The sequence below is a fragment of the Sphaeramia orbicularis genome, chromosome 10, assembly GCF_902148855.1.
Source record: "Sphaeramia orbicularis chromosome 10, fSphaOr1.1, whole genome shotgun sequence".
Classification (NCBI taxonomy): domain Eukaryota; kingdom Metazoa; phylum Chordata; class Actinopteri; order Kurtiformes; family Apogonidae; genus Sphaeramia; species Sphaeramia orbicularis.
This window is the reverse complement of record NC_043966.1, coordinates 35,927,658-35,940,414: the sequence shown is the minus strand read 5'-3', so window position 1 is coordinate 35,940,414 and position 12,757 is coordinate 35,927,658. Positions and strand designations below refer to the sequence as shown.

The following is a 12,757-nucleotide window of genomic DNA, read 5'->3' as shown; positions in this document are numbered from 1 at the left end:
ATGTTACATTATGTGCTACTTGTGTGCTGGGAATCCTTTTGTCAGAGTAGGTGTTATATTTTCCAAGTGGTCGATAACTTGTTTTAGAAGAAGACTCCAGTTAAATCTCCTATTTTAGGCAGATTGTTGATCCTGTTTTTTTTTCTTTTCCTTTCACTCTTTCTTTTCACTTTTCCTTTTTTTTCCCCCACAGCTAAGAGATAGTGTGTGTGTGTGCATGAGCAATATTAGAGCACTCAGCACAGCGTGTGCCCTCATCTCTTGCTCTCAGACTTGGGGGAACATGTCAGCTAGAATCCAATACCAACCCTTCCAACACTGAGCTAATGGACTGTTGAGTGAGAGAGCTGAAAAACAAACCCAGATGACTCAGACAAGAACACCCATTCACACATCACCTTTCTATCTCCCCCATCTATCGCCCTCTCTGACTCAGTAGGGGATTTGAGCCTGTCTTAAGCATGCGTGTGTGTATCTGTGTGTAGATTTGTACAGAGGAAAAAAAAAATCTATAAACCACATACTGTATAGGAGAGCTTGGCAGAGTTGTTTCTCTTCTTGCGCATCATTTTTTGTGTGTGTGACTGAGTATCTTTAGTGCACTGCTGATCAAACAGAAGTCCGTATCCAAACATGTTTAATAAAAAATTAATCCACGTGTCATGACTGTCCATACTTTAATTCAAATACTGTCTGAATAGAAATATTTGGATTATTGCAAAACACACAGTTATTGATGTCACATTTGTTTGTGATTACAACTCACATTTCTTTTTCTTTCATCAAGACCACACATCGCACTTTCATCATTATTTTACACATCTAAGCCTGGAATACATTAAAACGATTGTTTGCTTGCACATTGCCTTACTCGCTCTGATCAAAGGATGGAATAAGCGCACATATGAACACATATGTGAGGGGTGAAAACAACAAAAGAAACTGCTTTGTCAAGCTGTGCAATCACACTTGCCCTTCACTATTTGTCATCTCCTCTTGAATTCGATAAGAAAAGAAACAATGTTTTAGAGGAAGAGAAACCAGTGGAGGTGCCACACACTCATGTCCACTTCTGCGCTTTGATATTTGTCAGTCAAATGATTTCTGAGCAGCGTGACAGCATATTTATGTGCAGACAAACACAAACGTGAAAGCAAAATAGAACACGTGCACGGAGCAGATGCAATATGAAGATATATGACATACAATGGATTTATTTAACTGTTTCCAACTGTCCCTCTTTTTCTCTCTTCATTATTCCCCCTCTTCCCAGACAGGTGTTTACAGTAAATAAGCAGCAGTATGCTCCCTTGCAACTCCAGCTGTAATGGCTACCGGTTTGTAAGGTGACCTGATTCCTCTGCGCCGCCACTGGGGTGCAGATGTCACCCACATGGCCCCGCAGAACAGATGCTTGTGAAAGGAGAGATGTGGGGAAGGGGGAGAGGAGAGTAGAAAAAGAGGGAGGGCCCTGACCTCTGCGATGTGGGACAGACACAAAACATCTGTTTGCACATGCAAAGATGCTCTTGGGACAAAGACACATGCATGCATACACTCGCATATGCAAACATACATGCAGTTACACACTCGGCATCATCATGATAAGTGTAAATTGACATTAAAGTATGCATAAAGTTTTATTTCTTGTACTCCCCTGCCACCTCCTCCTTAGTCCAATAAAGCCTAATTTCTTCTTGAGGATTGTTTCCTTCTCTTTCATCTTGATTTTATTTGCATTTTGTTTGTGTCCTTTGCTGAGATGTAAAGCACTTGGAGATAAACCTTGTTTGTTAAAAGCACTTTATAAATAAATTTGACTTGACTTCCTCTCCCTGCAATGCCACTATAAATGTTAAATAGCTCTTTCTACACAGCATCTGCATAAATACTTTTATGTAGCCTGAGCTCTACAATGCACACAGAGCCAGTGTACTGGAAAACCCAGAGCTTACATGCAGGCATGATCACATAGTAGATGCAACTGAACGTGGGCATTTCCATACTCACAAACTACCGTGATGTCTCCCATGTCTAAATCTGCGTATGAAAATGCATATGTTTGCAAAAATGATTTTTCATCCATGAATATTGAAGAGGTTTCCTCATTCATTTTCAGATGAATAATATATGGCACACCTTGGAAAATGAACACATTTCAGCCATAGTTTTCACTGAACTGCTGTGGCAGGGGTGTATGCATGGTCTGCGTCAATATGTATAAGCTCCAAGGCATCCGTCACCACTGGGGAGGGGCCTAGATTTTACTGGTCAACATTCCAGTCTGTCTATATAATGTTACACCGAGACAGAGTCATATTCTGTACAGTCGAGTCTCCTTAAATTTTGTTTCAAGGATTTTAATGGTTCACTTACTCACTCCAAGAAAAAAGATGGAAAACCTATTATCGACTCTATTATCTATAATCCAGAGGCAAATTCATGGGATAATGCCAGAAAAATGTAAATCTGAGAAAAATAAAGCCCATTATTTTATGCTTTTACACTCTTTATGGCTTTTTGGAGCTTGATATTGTACAGAATTGTCATGTACTGTCAGGTTAACTGAACTGAAGTGTTATGTGAAAGAAAGCAATTGTTTTTTGCTTTTTATTGAGTCAATATTTGCAGAATAAAGTACCATAATGGCTCAATCTAATGTTTACTGTTGCTATTGCAGCAACATATATTTGCACAAATAAGTGGTTAAACATAATTTTCTATTTCATCCAAAAGCTGCACATCAACCTTTAGAAGTTCAACAAAAGGTCTCTGCAGTCATGCTGCAAAATATTTATGATCAGACACAAATAGCTTTCTTTTTCTGTGCAACAGCAAAACAGAGTTACGTCAAAGAAATTTATTCTCATGTTGACTTCAGATTCATCAAAAGAACTGTTAGTGCTCGCCAGGGAGAAATACAAACATCTTCCAAAGTATTATCTGTCTGAGTAGCAAGGCCAAAGAACAAGGGCATTTTTTTTAATGCTTAGTGCATTGAAAATTGCATTTTATTTTGGCCACAGAAATACAAATCTGACTAACCACTGGAACAGAGCCAGACCACAGTAACGAATAGACTGGAAGTAAATGGGTCCAATAAATTACAAGACTTAGTCAGATGAATTGTCCGGTTGCTAAAGTACAACCTGCAGGTAGGCTAATAGGAACAACCGTTTTACCAGGAACCCGGTCTGATAAAAGACAAAACATGCAGTGAGGAAATAGAGCAATTAGGGTGCAGCCAAGCAGATCACATTTTATTCCACTTTATCTTTTCCTCCTTTCTTTCCACTCTTTTTCAGTCACCAGTATGAGTAAACAGCGATCATGAAAAGATTTTCTCAACAGCTCTCTGTTTTGTTTTCGCAGCCACTTCTCTGGAAAAAGCTCAGAGCCCTTCTGACTGCAGTTGAAGCCTGACCTAGTTTATTCTGTCCAAGGTCTCCTGCGACTGGAGAGGGGGGACTATAGCTGTAAGCTGGCGGGTTTGGCTCTGGCTAATCCCTGGAAGTTCATTATGCTCGCCAATTCAAAGGAGCCTCTTTCAGGAGAAGAGCATTAGCCTGTCTGCTAACCTGCTTCCTCTGTAAAGCACATGCACACAGCAGTGAGAGGCAGGGGATCGCCACACCATATTAATCTCACCGTGTGTGTGCGTGTGTGTGGCCAACTGGCAGCGGGAAGCAACCAAGGCAGTTTGTTTTTTGCAGCCCTGGATGGGCAAACTATTGACATTTTCTGTGGTTAACAGGAAAGTCACAGGGCAGGATGTGCATATAAGTGTGTGTGTGTGTGTGTGTGTGTGTGTGCAGGATAGAAATGCCCATTCAGCAGTTAAAGAGAGATCAGAGCAGGGTTGAGCTCTCACCCCCTCACTCCCCACCCTTCCTCTGTCCTTCTCACTCCCCCTGTCTTTCCATCTTTTTATTTCACGGCCCATATCTCCACTGCTTGCTATCTTTTTTTTTTTTTTTAACTGCTACCCTCCATTGTTTTCCTGGACTAATTGCTATGCGTCCCGTGTTTTAAGGTGGTATATTCCCATGTGCAGCTACTTCTTATGTCCTCTGTCTCCGAATGTCACATGCTCCTCATTTGTCATTCTTCTCAGAACTCAGAGGCTGAAAACAATGGAAGGAGAACTCGAGGTGAAACCAAGATACACACATGCAAACACACACATGCTGACAAAAGGGGCTTAATTCTCACACAGTCTGTATTACAGACACAAATACATGCAGGCACAGGAAAGAGATAATGGTAAAGGCATACATTTATAGCACACACATGGAAACACACACACCGCCCCTGCCTTGGCTAGTCATCTTTGTCTAATTAGGAGGCAATAATCCGCTAGAGAAGAGTCATCAAATTCAGCCAAAAACAAACAGTCTCCATGAGCAGAAATGCACGTGTGCACTTCACCCACATGCGCGCACAGATGCATATAAATGCACACACACAAATCATCCCACTGTTACGCAAATGTCACCCTTACATAAGCGCCATTAGGAAGAATAACATTAGTGCAGAGGAACGAAATGCGTCTTTGTTGTGCCTTTGTTTCTGTAGATTTGTTTCAACAAACCATTAAACATTCATTGCATCAGCAGTGACTTGAGGTGGCTTCCCTGGCAGCAGATAGCTAGCCACTTTAGAGGAGGCTTGGGCTAAAAATAGCTTAGCGTTCCCCATGCATAATGAATGGCCAGAGACAGCGCTAACGCTAGCTCTTTCCAGGAGCGATCTGCTACGCTCCGTTTGGCCGTCTCAGCTCTCTCGTTCCGGGGGAGCGTTCCCAGACAGGTGCTCCGAGCCAGACAGTATTCCCATATAAACACTCGCAGACCCAATTCCCAGCCAATCCTCGGCAACAACGTTCCGTTCCCATTCACCTGTCATGCTTCACTAGGAACACAAGTCATGTCTGTCCACCTGTTAGCTTAGGTAATGGTGGACTACTTTAGAGAAACACACACACACCAACACAAACACACATATACAAACAGCATGCAGCTTCCTGAGGATTATCTCGCTGTGGTCAGTTTCTGCCTGACTTGGTAAGGCTCATTTCCTGCCCAGCGTCCACTCTCTACAGGACCACACAAAACACACGCGATTCGGAGGGTCGCATACACACTCAGGCAGACATCCTCGCAGCACATGCATAAACAGTCACCGCTTATAGGTGTTTTATTTCCTCTCATCCGTTTGTGCATCTTTCTACATGCCAGGGTGTGTTTATGCAGTGCCAGACTGCCACTCTAAACTCATTTAGGCCGATTTTAATGGACGCCCAAAGCCAAGGACTCTCTCTACACCCATTAGATCAGCAGTCCTGGCTGGGAAACATGGTAATTTGCAATTTCATCTCAATATTGTTCTCCCTCTATCCAAATAACTCTGTTTCATCCTCTAAGCTCTTGTCAGCTTACCCTCTTTTTTATTCACATTCCCCCTTTTTTCTTTGTCTCTTTGACTCCTTGTGTCTCTCTGCCTCTGTCTCCCGTTCAGTTGCTTTCTCCATCTATTTTTACTGGCTCGCTTTGAATGTTTTTTTTTTTTTGTTTTGTTTTTTTTTTTATTCTTTTTTTTATGCAAGATGTCTCATTAAACAACTTCAAAAGTCAAAGTTTGGCTTTCTCTATCTCTGCTCCCATTTGCCTCTTTGCGCCTCTTTTCCTGCTTCTCTGTCGTTTTCTTTCTTTGTCTCTCTTGCTCGCCTTCTCTGTGTATACATGCTCAGCAGAGACTGAAAGAAGCCCCGGAACAGAAAGTGTGGGTGTATGCGAACAAGAATGAGAGAAAGAGAGAGTGTGCCTGAGAGCCTCACTCTCCCTCTTTGCCAGCATCTGCCATTAGGGTGTCAGTGGCAGAGTGAATTTATTTGCTGTGCGGTTACTGGGCTAATGATTGATGTTGCCCCAGCAAACAGTAAACCAATTAGAAGGCTGATGTAACGTCATTTTAAAAGCCTCCTAATCATGTTGCTCTTGAACCTGGGACCCGGGCCTTCCCTAATGAAGATTTATACTGGATCAAAGGAGAGCCTAACGCCATTAACAATAGATTGTATTCCACCAAAAATCACATTAGGACTTCTCTGCCCACCCTCTCCCTCCCATCAGGCTTCTGCTAAATATATCTGGCTGATTACAAGTGCAGATGCACAGAGGAATGGAGAAACAAGGGAAGAGAAGGAAAAAGAAACAGAAAAGGACAGAGAGAGTTGGCTCAGAGCAGTTAATTGTTGAGAATGAATGTGTATGGTGATGAACAAACTCATCACTGCAGATGTGTGTGTGTGTTTGTGTGCGCTTATGTGTGTGTATATGGCAGAGAAAAATAGTTGCAAGGTGCTGATATAAGCACACAGGGCCTCTAACAACCAACAAGAGAGTATCCAATGATGAAAGAAAAAGCTTAGAGTTTGAGAAACTAACTAGTTTGTCTTTGCTACACTGATCCTCCTGCCGGCACTTAAAATTCATCATCCCCTTACCTTTCACTTTCCGGCAGATTATTAATGTCATATGGAAAATAAGTACAAACACACCTACTCACTGGCATCCAATCTGCACTCTGCAGAGGCAGGGGTTGCTTTCACTTGCATCATTGTTTTTTGGAACTATAGGTGACAAGGGTGGGAGGGTTACTTTTAAAATGTAATCCATTAACAGATAAACAATTGTGTGTTCATAATAAGATTTTCGTCATTGGAGAAACAAAAGAGGACAGGTTCAGGAGCAAAGCATGTTCCCCGTTAAGCTGCTTTCCGTTTATGTTTTTTTCATGAACCTGTTAAAGCTTAATATAAATACATCTCTTTTATTCATAATTATCAGTGTAGTGAATAAGATGTCATCACTTTCAATTTAAACATTGGGTTTTGAGAAATATTTGTGAAAATGTAAATAAATTAGAGCATTTCTCTCCCCATAAAACCATACACATAATTAACCAGAATTTATGTCATATGATTTATACCTCTCTCAAATGTGGTAATTGTGCATCCAATTATAATCCATTATCCTTGTTATAATACACACAATAACAACTGAAGGTTTTTTTGTTTGATTCCCAGTCCAGTGTGACTTCGGAGGAATAAAAAATCAAGAGGAAAATGTCTGAAAGAATCAGATGAGACATTGAATTACGCACATTGCTTGGCATTTTACTGAGCAGTGACTAAATTAGATCAGGAAATGGACACGTGATGAGCTAATGCGGAGTTCCAGTTGATGGATGACATATTGATGTAGAAAGAAGTGAATGAACAGATATAAAAAAGGATGCATGGGGTGAATGGAGCGCTTTCTTACCCGTTGAGGAGGGCTGGGCCCGGAGCAAATATGCGTCATCCGGGTGGGGCTCCAGGTGAGAGTGGGTGGAGTTTTTCTCCAGCAGGGGCACCTGGCATTCCCTGATCGGTGGAGACGGACCAGGGGAGGGGTGGTGAGGGGCGGACGAGGAGGACGGAAGGGACGGAGGGAGCAGGGAAGAGGAAGAGGTTGGAGGGAGTGGGCGACCTGGAGCATGAAGGGAAAGAAAGAAGGAGAGAGAAGGAGGGAAGGGGGATATTAGACAAAACAAATGGCAATGACTGACAGTGAAACAGGGGTTTGTTTCCAGAAAGAGGTTTAATTTCACCTACAGAAACTTTGCTGAGTGAAATCCATCACGCCTTAAATTTGTTCTTGTGTAACTGCAGCCAGGCAGATTGTGTTGTTTGTATTTGTGCAGACCTTAAGATATTTCCTTCCATCTGAATACAATGGATGTAAGTGAAATTTAATGTGTGCGTCAGTAGGAATAGGCTCCTCTAGTGCCTGTATTTTAGGTTTCCTTAGCTTCTCACCTGTCTTCCTGCTTCTAAAGGACTGAGGAGTCTATGATAGAGGATGCACAGTTGTATCCTTTACAGATTTTTATTCCATGATCAGCTACCTTGAGGTATTAAAGACGACTGGATTTTACACACCATGGCAGGAGTGCATTAGTTATTTAAAATGATCAAATGCTCGATCAAACTTGTGTGTTAAATAAAACAAATGTATGACATCCCTATATAGCTGACTTGACACATTATGCCATGTTATGAATTGAATTAAAAGTTAATTATAGGTTTACATGAACACTGTGCTGTTCATCTGACAGAGATCATAAAATACAGTGGTGTATTGCAACAAGTCACATTTCACCAACATTTATTTAAAATGATGGTGAGGATGTTTCATTTTGACTCCTCTCTCCTTGTGTCTCCTCCTGTTTGCCTCCGCTTGCACCTAAGGCTAAGACATGAGGAGAGGAGGTGTAAACTGGGAAATGAGGAGGTGATAGCCTAACATTAAAATGAAACCTTTAACTTATACTTGAAAATCTACAGTATAGATTCGTTCCAAAAAGACCTGATGTGAAGTCTCAGCAAAATTACTCTTTCACTAAACCTGCTTCTTGTTACAGCCCCCTGGTGAAAGCAATGTAAAGCAGTCTGGGTACACAAAAGAGACAGGAGGGACTCACTACAGAGACAAACAAGCAAAGACAAGTCTACTTATCTCCTGAATACATTGAAGACTGATAAACAAATTCCAACCTTCAATTTCATTGTACTGCTGAAAGCAAAAATGTAAGAACTCAAATTTTTTTTTTTTTTTTTAATTGTTCTTCCTATGGAAAGTAAACAAAAAGTAAATCCAATTAACTTTGACTGTATAGCCATTTGTGATAATTACAAGATGATGTTAAATTCTGAAATAGCAAAGCACAATAGCAGTATTTAGCACCAACAATGAGCAACGGAGCTTAAGCTGCAAAAGTGTTTTGTCTATTGAATTGAGTAAGGATTGTACTGCAAGTCAAGAGGAAGAGCATTTCTGTCTTTATGTGTTGCATTGTGTTGCTTCAAATCAAATAGTGGGATTTTGGTGGAGGACCTAAATCCAACGTACAATTGTCCTCTAGATGGATAAGACAAAAGAAAGTTAACAAGTAAGTCTTTAAATAGTAGGAGCCATGGGACATGTGGACACAATCAGGCTGTCCCATACACCAGAGAGAAAAGAGAGGGATGGAGAGAATTCACTCTACTCTCCAAAGGTTTGAAATCAAGGACAAAGACAAATCTAATAAATTCTATTTAGAGACGGCTCAAAATATAGAATAATTATGTCTGCCGTATTTGCAGCTCAATCAATCAACAATATGGTAAGAATGAGGCCACCGAGTCCGGCTAATCCACCGAAGGACTCAGGTTATTACAACTACTAATTAGGTAGTCGACCAAAGACTCTTTGACACACTCATAATCACTTATTTTCTCCTGATTCCACCTTCAAAATGACGTTATGTCTCGTCCTTCACCTTCCAAAGTTACAATGACACGAGGGAGGAAAACAGGCTTCCCTTGTCTAAAAGTTTAACAAACTTTAGACATGTTTTCTTTTGTCACTGCAAATTTAAGTTACAATACTTTCATAGTACACTTTCATAGTAATTTTCTTTTGCTTTTTCTTCAAAACAAAAAAGCACGATAAGTGAGGCAGAAACACAGAAAAGTGGTGGGACCTTGACGAAAGAAGCAAAACATCTCAACATTCATACATATTACAAAATCGTTTTTCCTTTCCTCTCCGTTCACTACTGACTGTTCTCAGAATACAGATGTGGTGTGATCAGACAGCATTCACCTCCGCATTGCACTTGGATTGATAGGAATCAAAATGTACAGAGGCCATGATAGATGGGATACCTTTTTAGGTGATGGTGCGATACTGCTTGCATCAGGGAAACAGTAACTGGTCCAAAGAGGGGAGGGGAGATCAATGCAGACATCGTTTAAGAAACCAGATGCTCAGACAGAGTTTATGGCTAACTTGGCCATTGTGTGCTGCCTCTGCATTAATCAATGAAAAGACATGTTTGAACCTCAGAGACATAACACCTAAAAAAGATATATTTGATAGAAACTAAGGCAGAATGATGCCTCTGTCCTGCTGCTCAAACTGCTTCAGCTTAGAGCCTTGCGTCATGGAAACCAGAGCTAGGATCGATCCACAGCCCCACGTTAACTACACCCCAGAGAGATGCCAACCTTGTCTTCTGTTTAGGTATTTGTGTGTATGTGTGTGTGTGTATGTGTGAGTGTGTGTGCTCATGTGTCCGGTCAATCTCATCAGAGCAAACAGAGAAAAATGGATAAACAATGGCAAAGCAAACACTGTGGCTGACAGGAGGGAAAAGAAGAGAGGAAGGGAGGGACAGCAAGAGATGGATGAAGAAGGAGGGACAACAAGGTCGCAAGGGTAACCAAATGAGTGGAGAGACGGGGGGGGAAATCAAATCAAGAAAAGGGAGAACAGAAAAAAGTCCAGTTCTGAAAGTACGAGCTGACAAGACTTATTTCCTACAAAAAAAAGAGAATAATTAGGAGGGGAAAAAGCAATAAGAGGGATCTGAAAAGTGGAAGACAGAGGGAAAAAAGAAACGAAGAGGCAACAGAGGAATAGGCCATGGACACCCATGGACAGAAAAAACAGAGAAGGTACTGATTTAAATTAATCAATCACTCAATTCAGTCGATGGCAAGAAGGGATCTAGCTATTTGCATATTTCACCAGGCCTGTAATGAGGCTTGTGGTGGCAACAGGCAGTGAGAAATGCATGCAAGTTTGTGTGTGGGTGTGTATCAGCAGTGCACCTTAAACACTGTTTTATTGCAGTTGCATGGTCTTATTGCAAATGTACGAGCTCGTGCACGTACAGCTATGCGTATGTGACTGTAGTTATTAATATTTTAAATCACTTTAATTACAAAAAAGGAAAAATTGCACTTGTTGGCCAAAAGCAATTAAGGGAACTTTAATCTCCTTAGCAATTATGCTGTGGGGCATCCTTAACTCAGTCATTTCTGCCCGCTACATTTCTAGAAAGGTCAGTGGAAATTGCTTTGTGTTATTAGAACAAAGACTTGGCAATGAGCTCACGTGGTTCTCTTGACGATTTGTTCGTTGCCATCCTTCAACCGCCTCCCTGGCCATCTGTATACATCTCTCAATCCTCCTCTCTGTGCTCGTCTCTCACTCTCTGAATCTACAGTACTCTCACAAGTGTTGATTAGTGTGAAAAATAAGTGTATCATGGGGAAAAGTAGGCATTCTAAGATTGTTGCATGGCACTGATTATTTTATTACAATGTAAAAAAAAAAAGAAATGTGATCATAGTTAATCCCATGTGCGAACAAAAGGCTGGTATGAGTCATGAGTTCTGCCTGTTTCTGTACCATATACTCCATTTTAAGTCATCTCAGTAAGTTTTGAACAATCTATTGTTTTCCTGCAAATCCAATCTTTAATGTGCACTCCACATCCAACATAATTCTGGTATTTGACTCCCCTTCTCTCCTCTTGCCGTCCTTGCCTCTATTTCTGTCCCTCCCCTGCCTCCCCTCTCCTCCTCCCCTCCCTCCCTCCCTTCCTCATCCATCCGTCCACCCATCTGGCTGAGGTGAGGAGTGGTAGGCCGAGGAGAGTGGAGTGGAGCGAGGGATGGAGCGACAGCTGGAGCCCAGTCAGACAAGGAGAGACAAATTACCCCTTTAACGAGATCCATTCATCATCTCTTCATCTTTCCCTCCTTTCATCCCTCTCTTCCTCCACACACACCTCTACATGAAATACAGCGCACCTGGATGGTTCCAACACAACTCCCGGCAAACACTACACTCGGTCTAGCTCCAAACTTTACACTTGATGCCGCTCTCTCATTTAGTCGCTACTCATGCGGCTTGTGCTGCTAAGTCAATCAGCATGCGCTTCCATTAACGCGACGGAAAATAACGAAGAGAAAGGAGGGGGAGTCAACAAGATAAGCAAGTCGTAAAATGATTGAATGAGTGGTACACGGGAAGAGGGAGGAAAAGAAGTAACACACCCATGCTGGCACATACTGAGACTCATTACCATGGCTGCTGTCAGCACAGATGTTGGACTGAGGGGGAGCTGTCAGTCAATGCATGTGTGTAAGTATGTGTTTATATATACAGTATATATATATATATATATATATATATATATAAATATGTGTGTGTGTGCATATGTGGGATCACGTCTGACAGTGATCTGAGGGCTATTTAGTGATGGCAGCTGCTGACACAATGGGCCCTTTTCTCTATTTATCTGTACAGTGCAGTCTGTCTCCTCCATTTCATCTCTCTTCCTGCCCCCCCCATCCCCCCTCCCTTTTTCTCAAATCTGCGCCTCCTCTGTCCTCTTATTCATTCCTTTTTAATATTTCACATTTAGCCTGACTGTGTTAAGCTGCACACCTGTTGTTGTCTACATGTGTGAGCACTTGCAACAAATGGATGTCGCAGCCCATCCAGGAACGGTCCGAGTTTATCCGCTTAATACCTTGAATGTGTTCCCCCGCAACCTCCCCCTCTTTCTCTCTTTTGCCAGGCACAGAATAAAATGACTGATAAAATGACTAAAGAGGGAGAGGATGATTCAACGACATGTTTTAATTAATAAAGTTGGGTTTCCACCGCCTAAAGAAATGATTGTATCACTGGCTCTTTCTTTGATGTGTAACTGAGTGTCTGGGCTCTTCTTTGGCCTAGAGCTCTCCTCTGTTTCTTTCTTTCATCTCATCTGCATCATTCGGTTGCTCGACGACTATGGGGATCCTCTTTCCAAGCGCGTGAAGCCTCCGCAAACACAAACAGCCTGCAGTGGAGGCTGAAGACGCCTTCTG

At 41.8% G+C, this 12,757-nt stretch overlaps 1 protein-coding gene across 1 annotated transcript in view; it reads right to left on the bottom strand.

Annotated features, from left to right (window-relative positions):
* The window catches only part of tenm2a (teneurin transmembrane protein 2a), a 223,040-nt gene that overhangs the window by 62,864 nt on the left and 147,419 nt on the right, over positions 1–12,757 (bottom strand). The window contains 1 exon segment of the mRNA XM_030144885.1: positions 7,326–7,532. Coding sequence (XP_030000745.1) covers positions 7,326–7,532 — 207 coding nt within the window.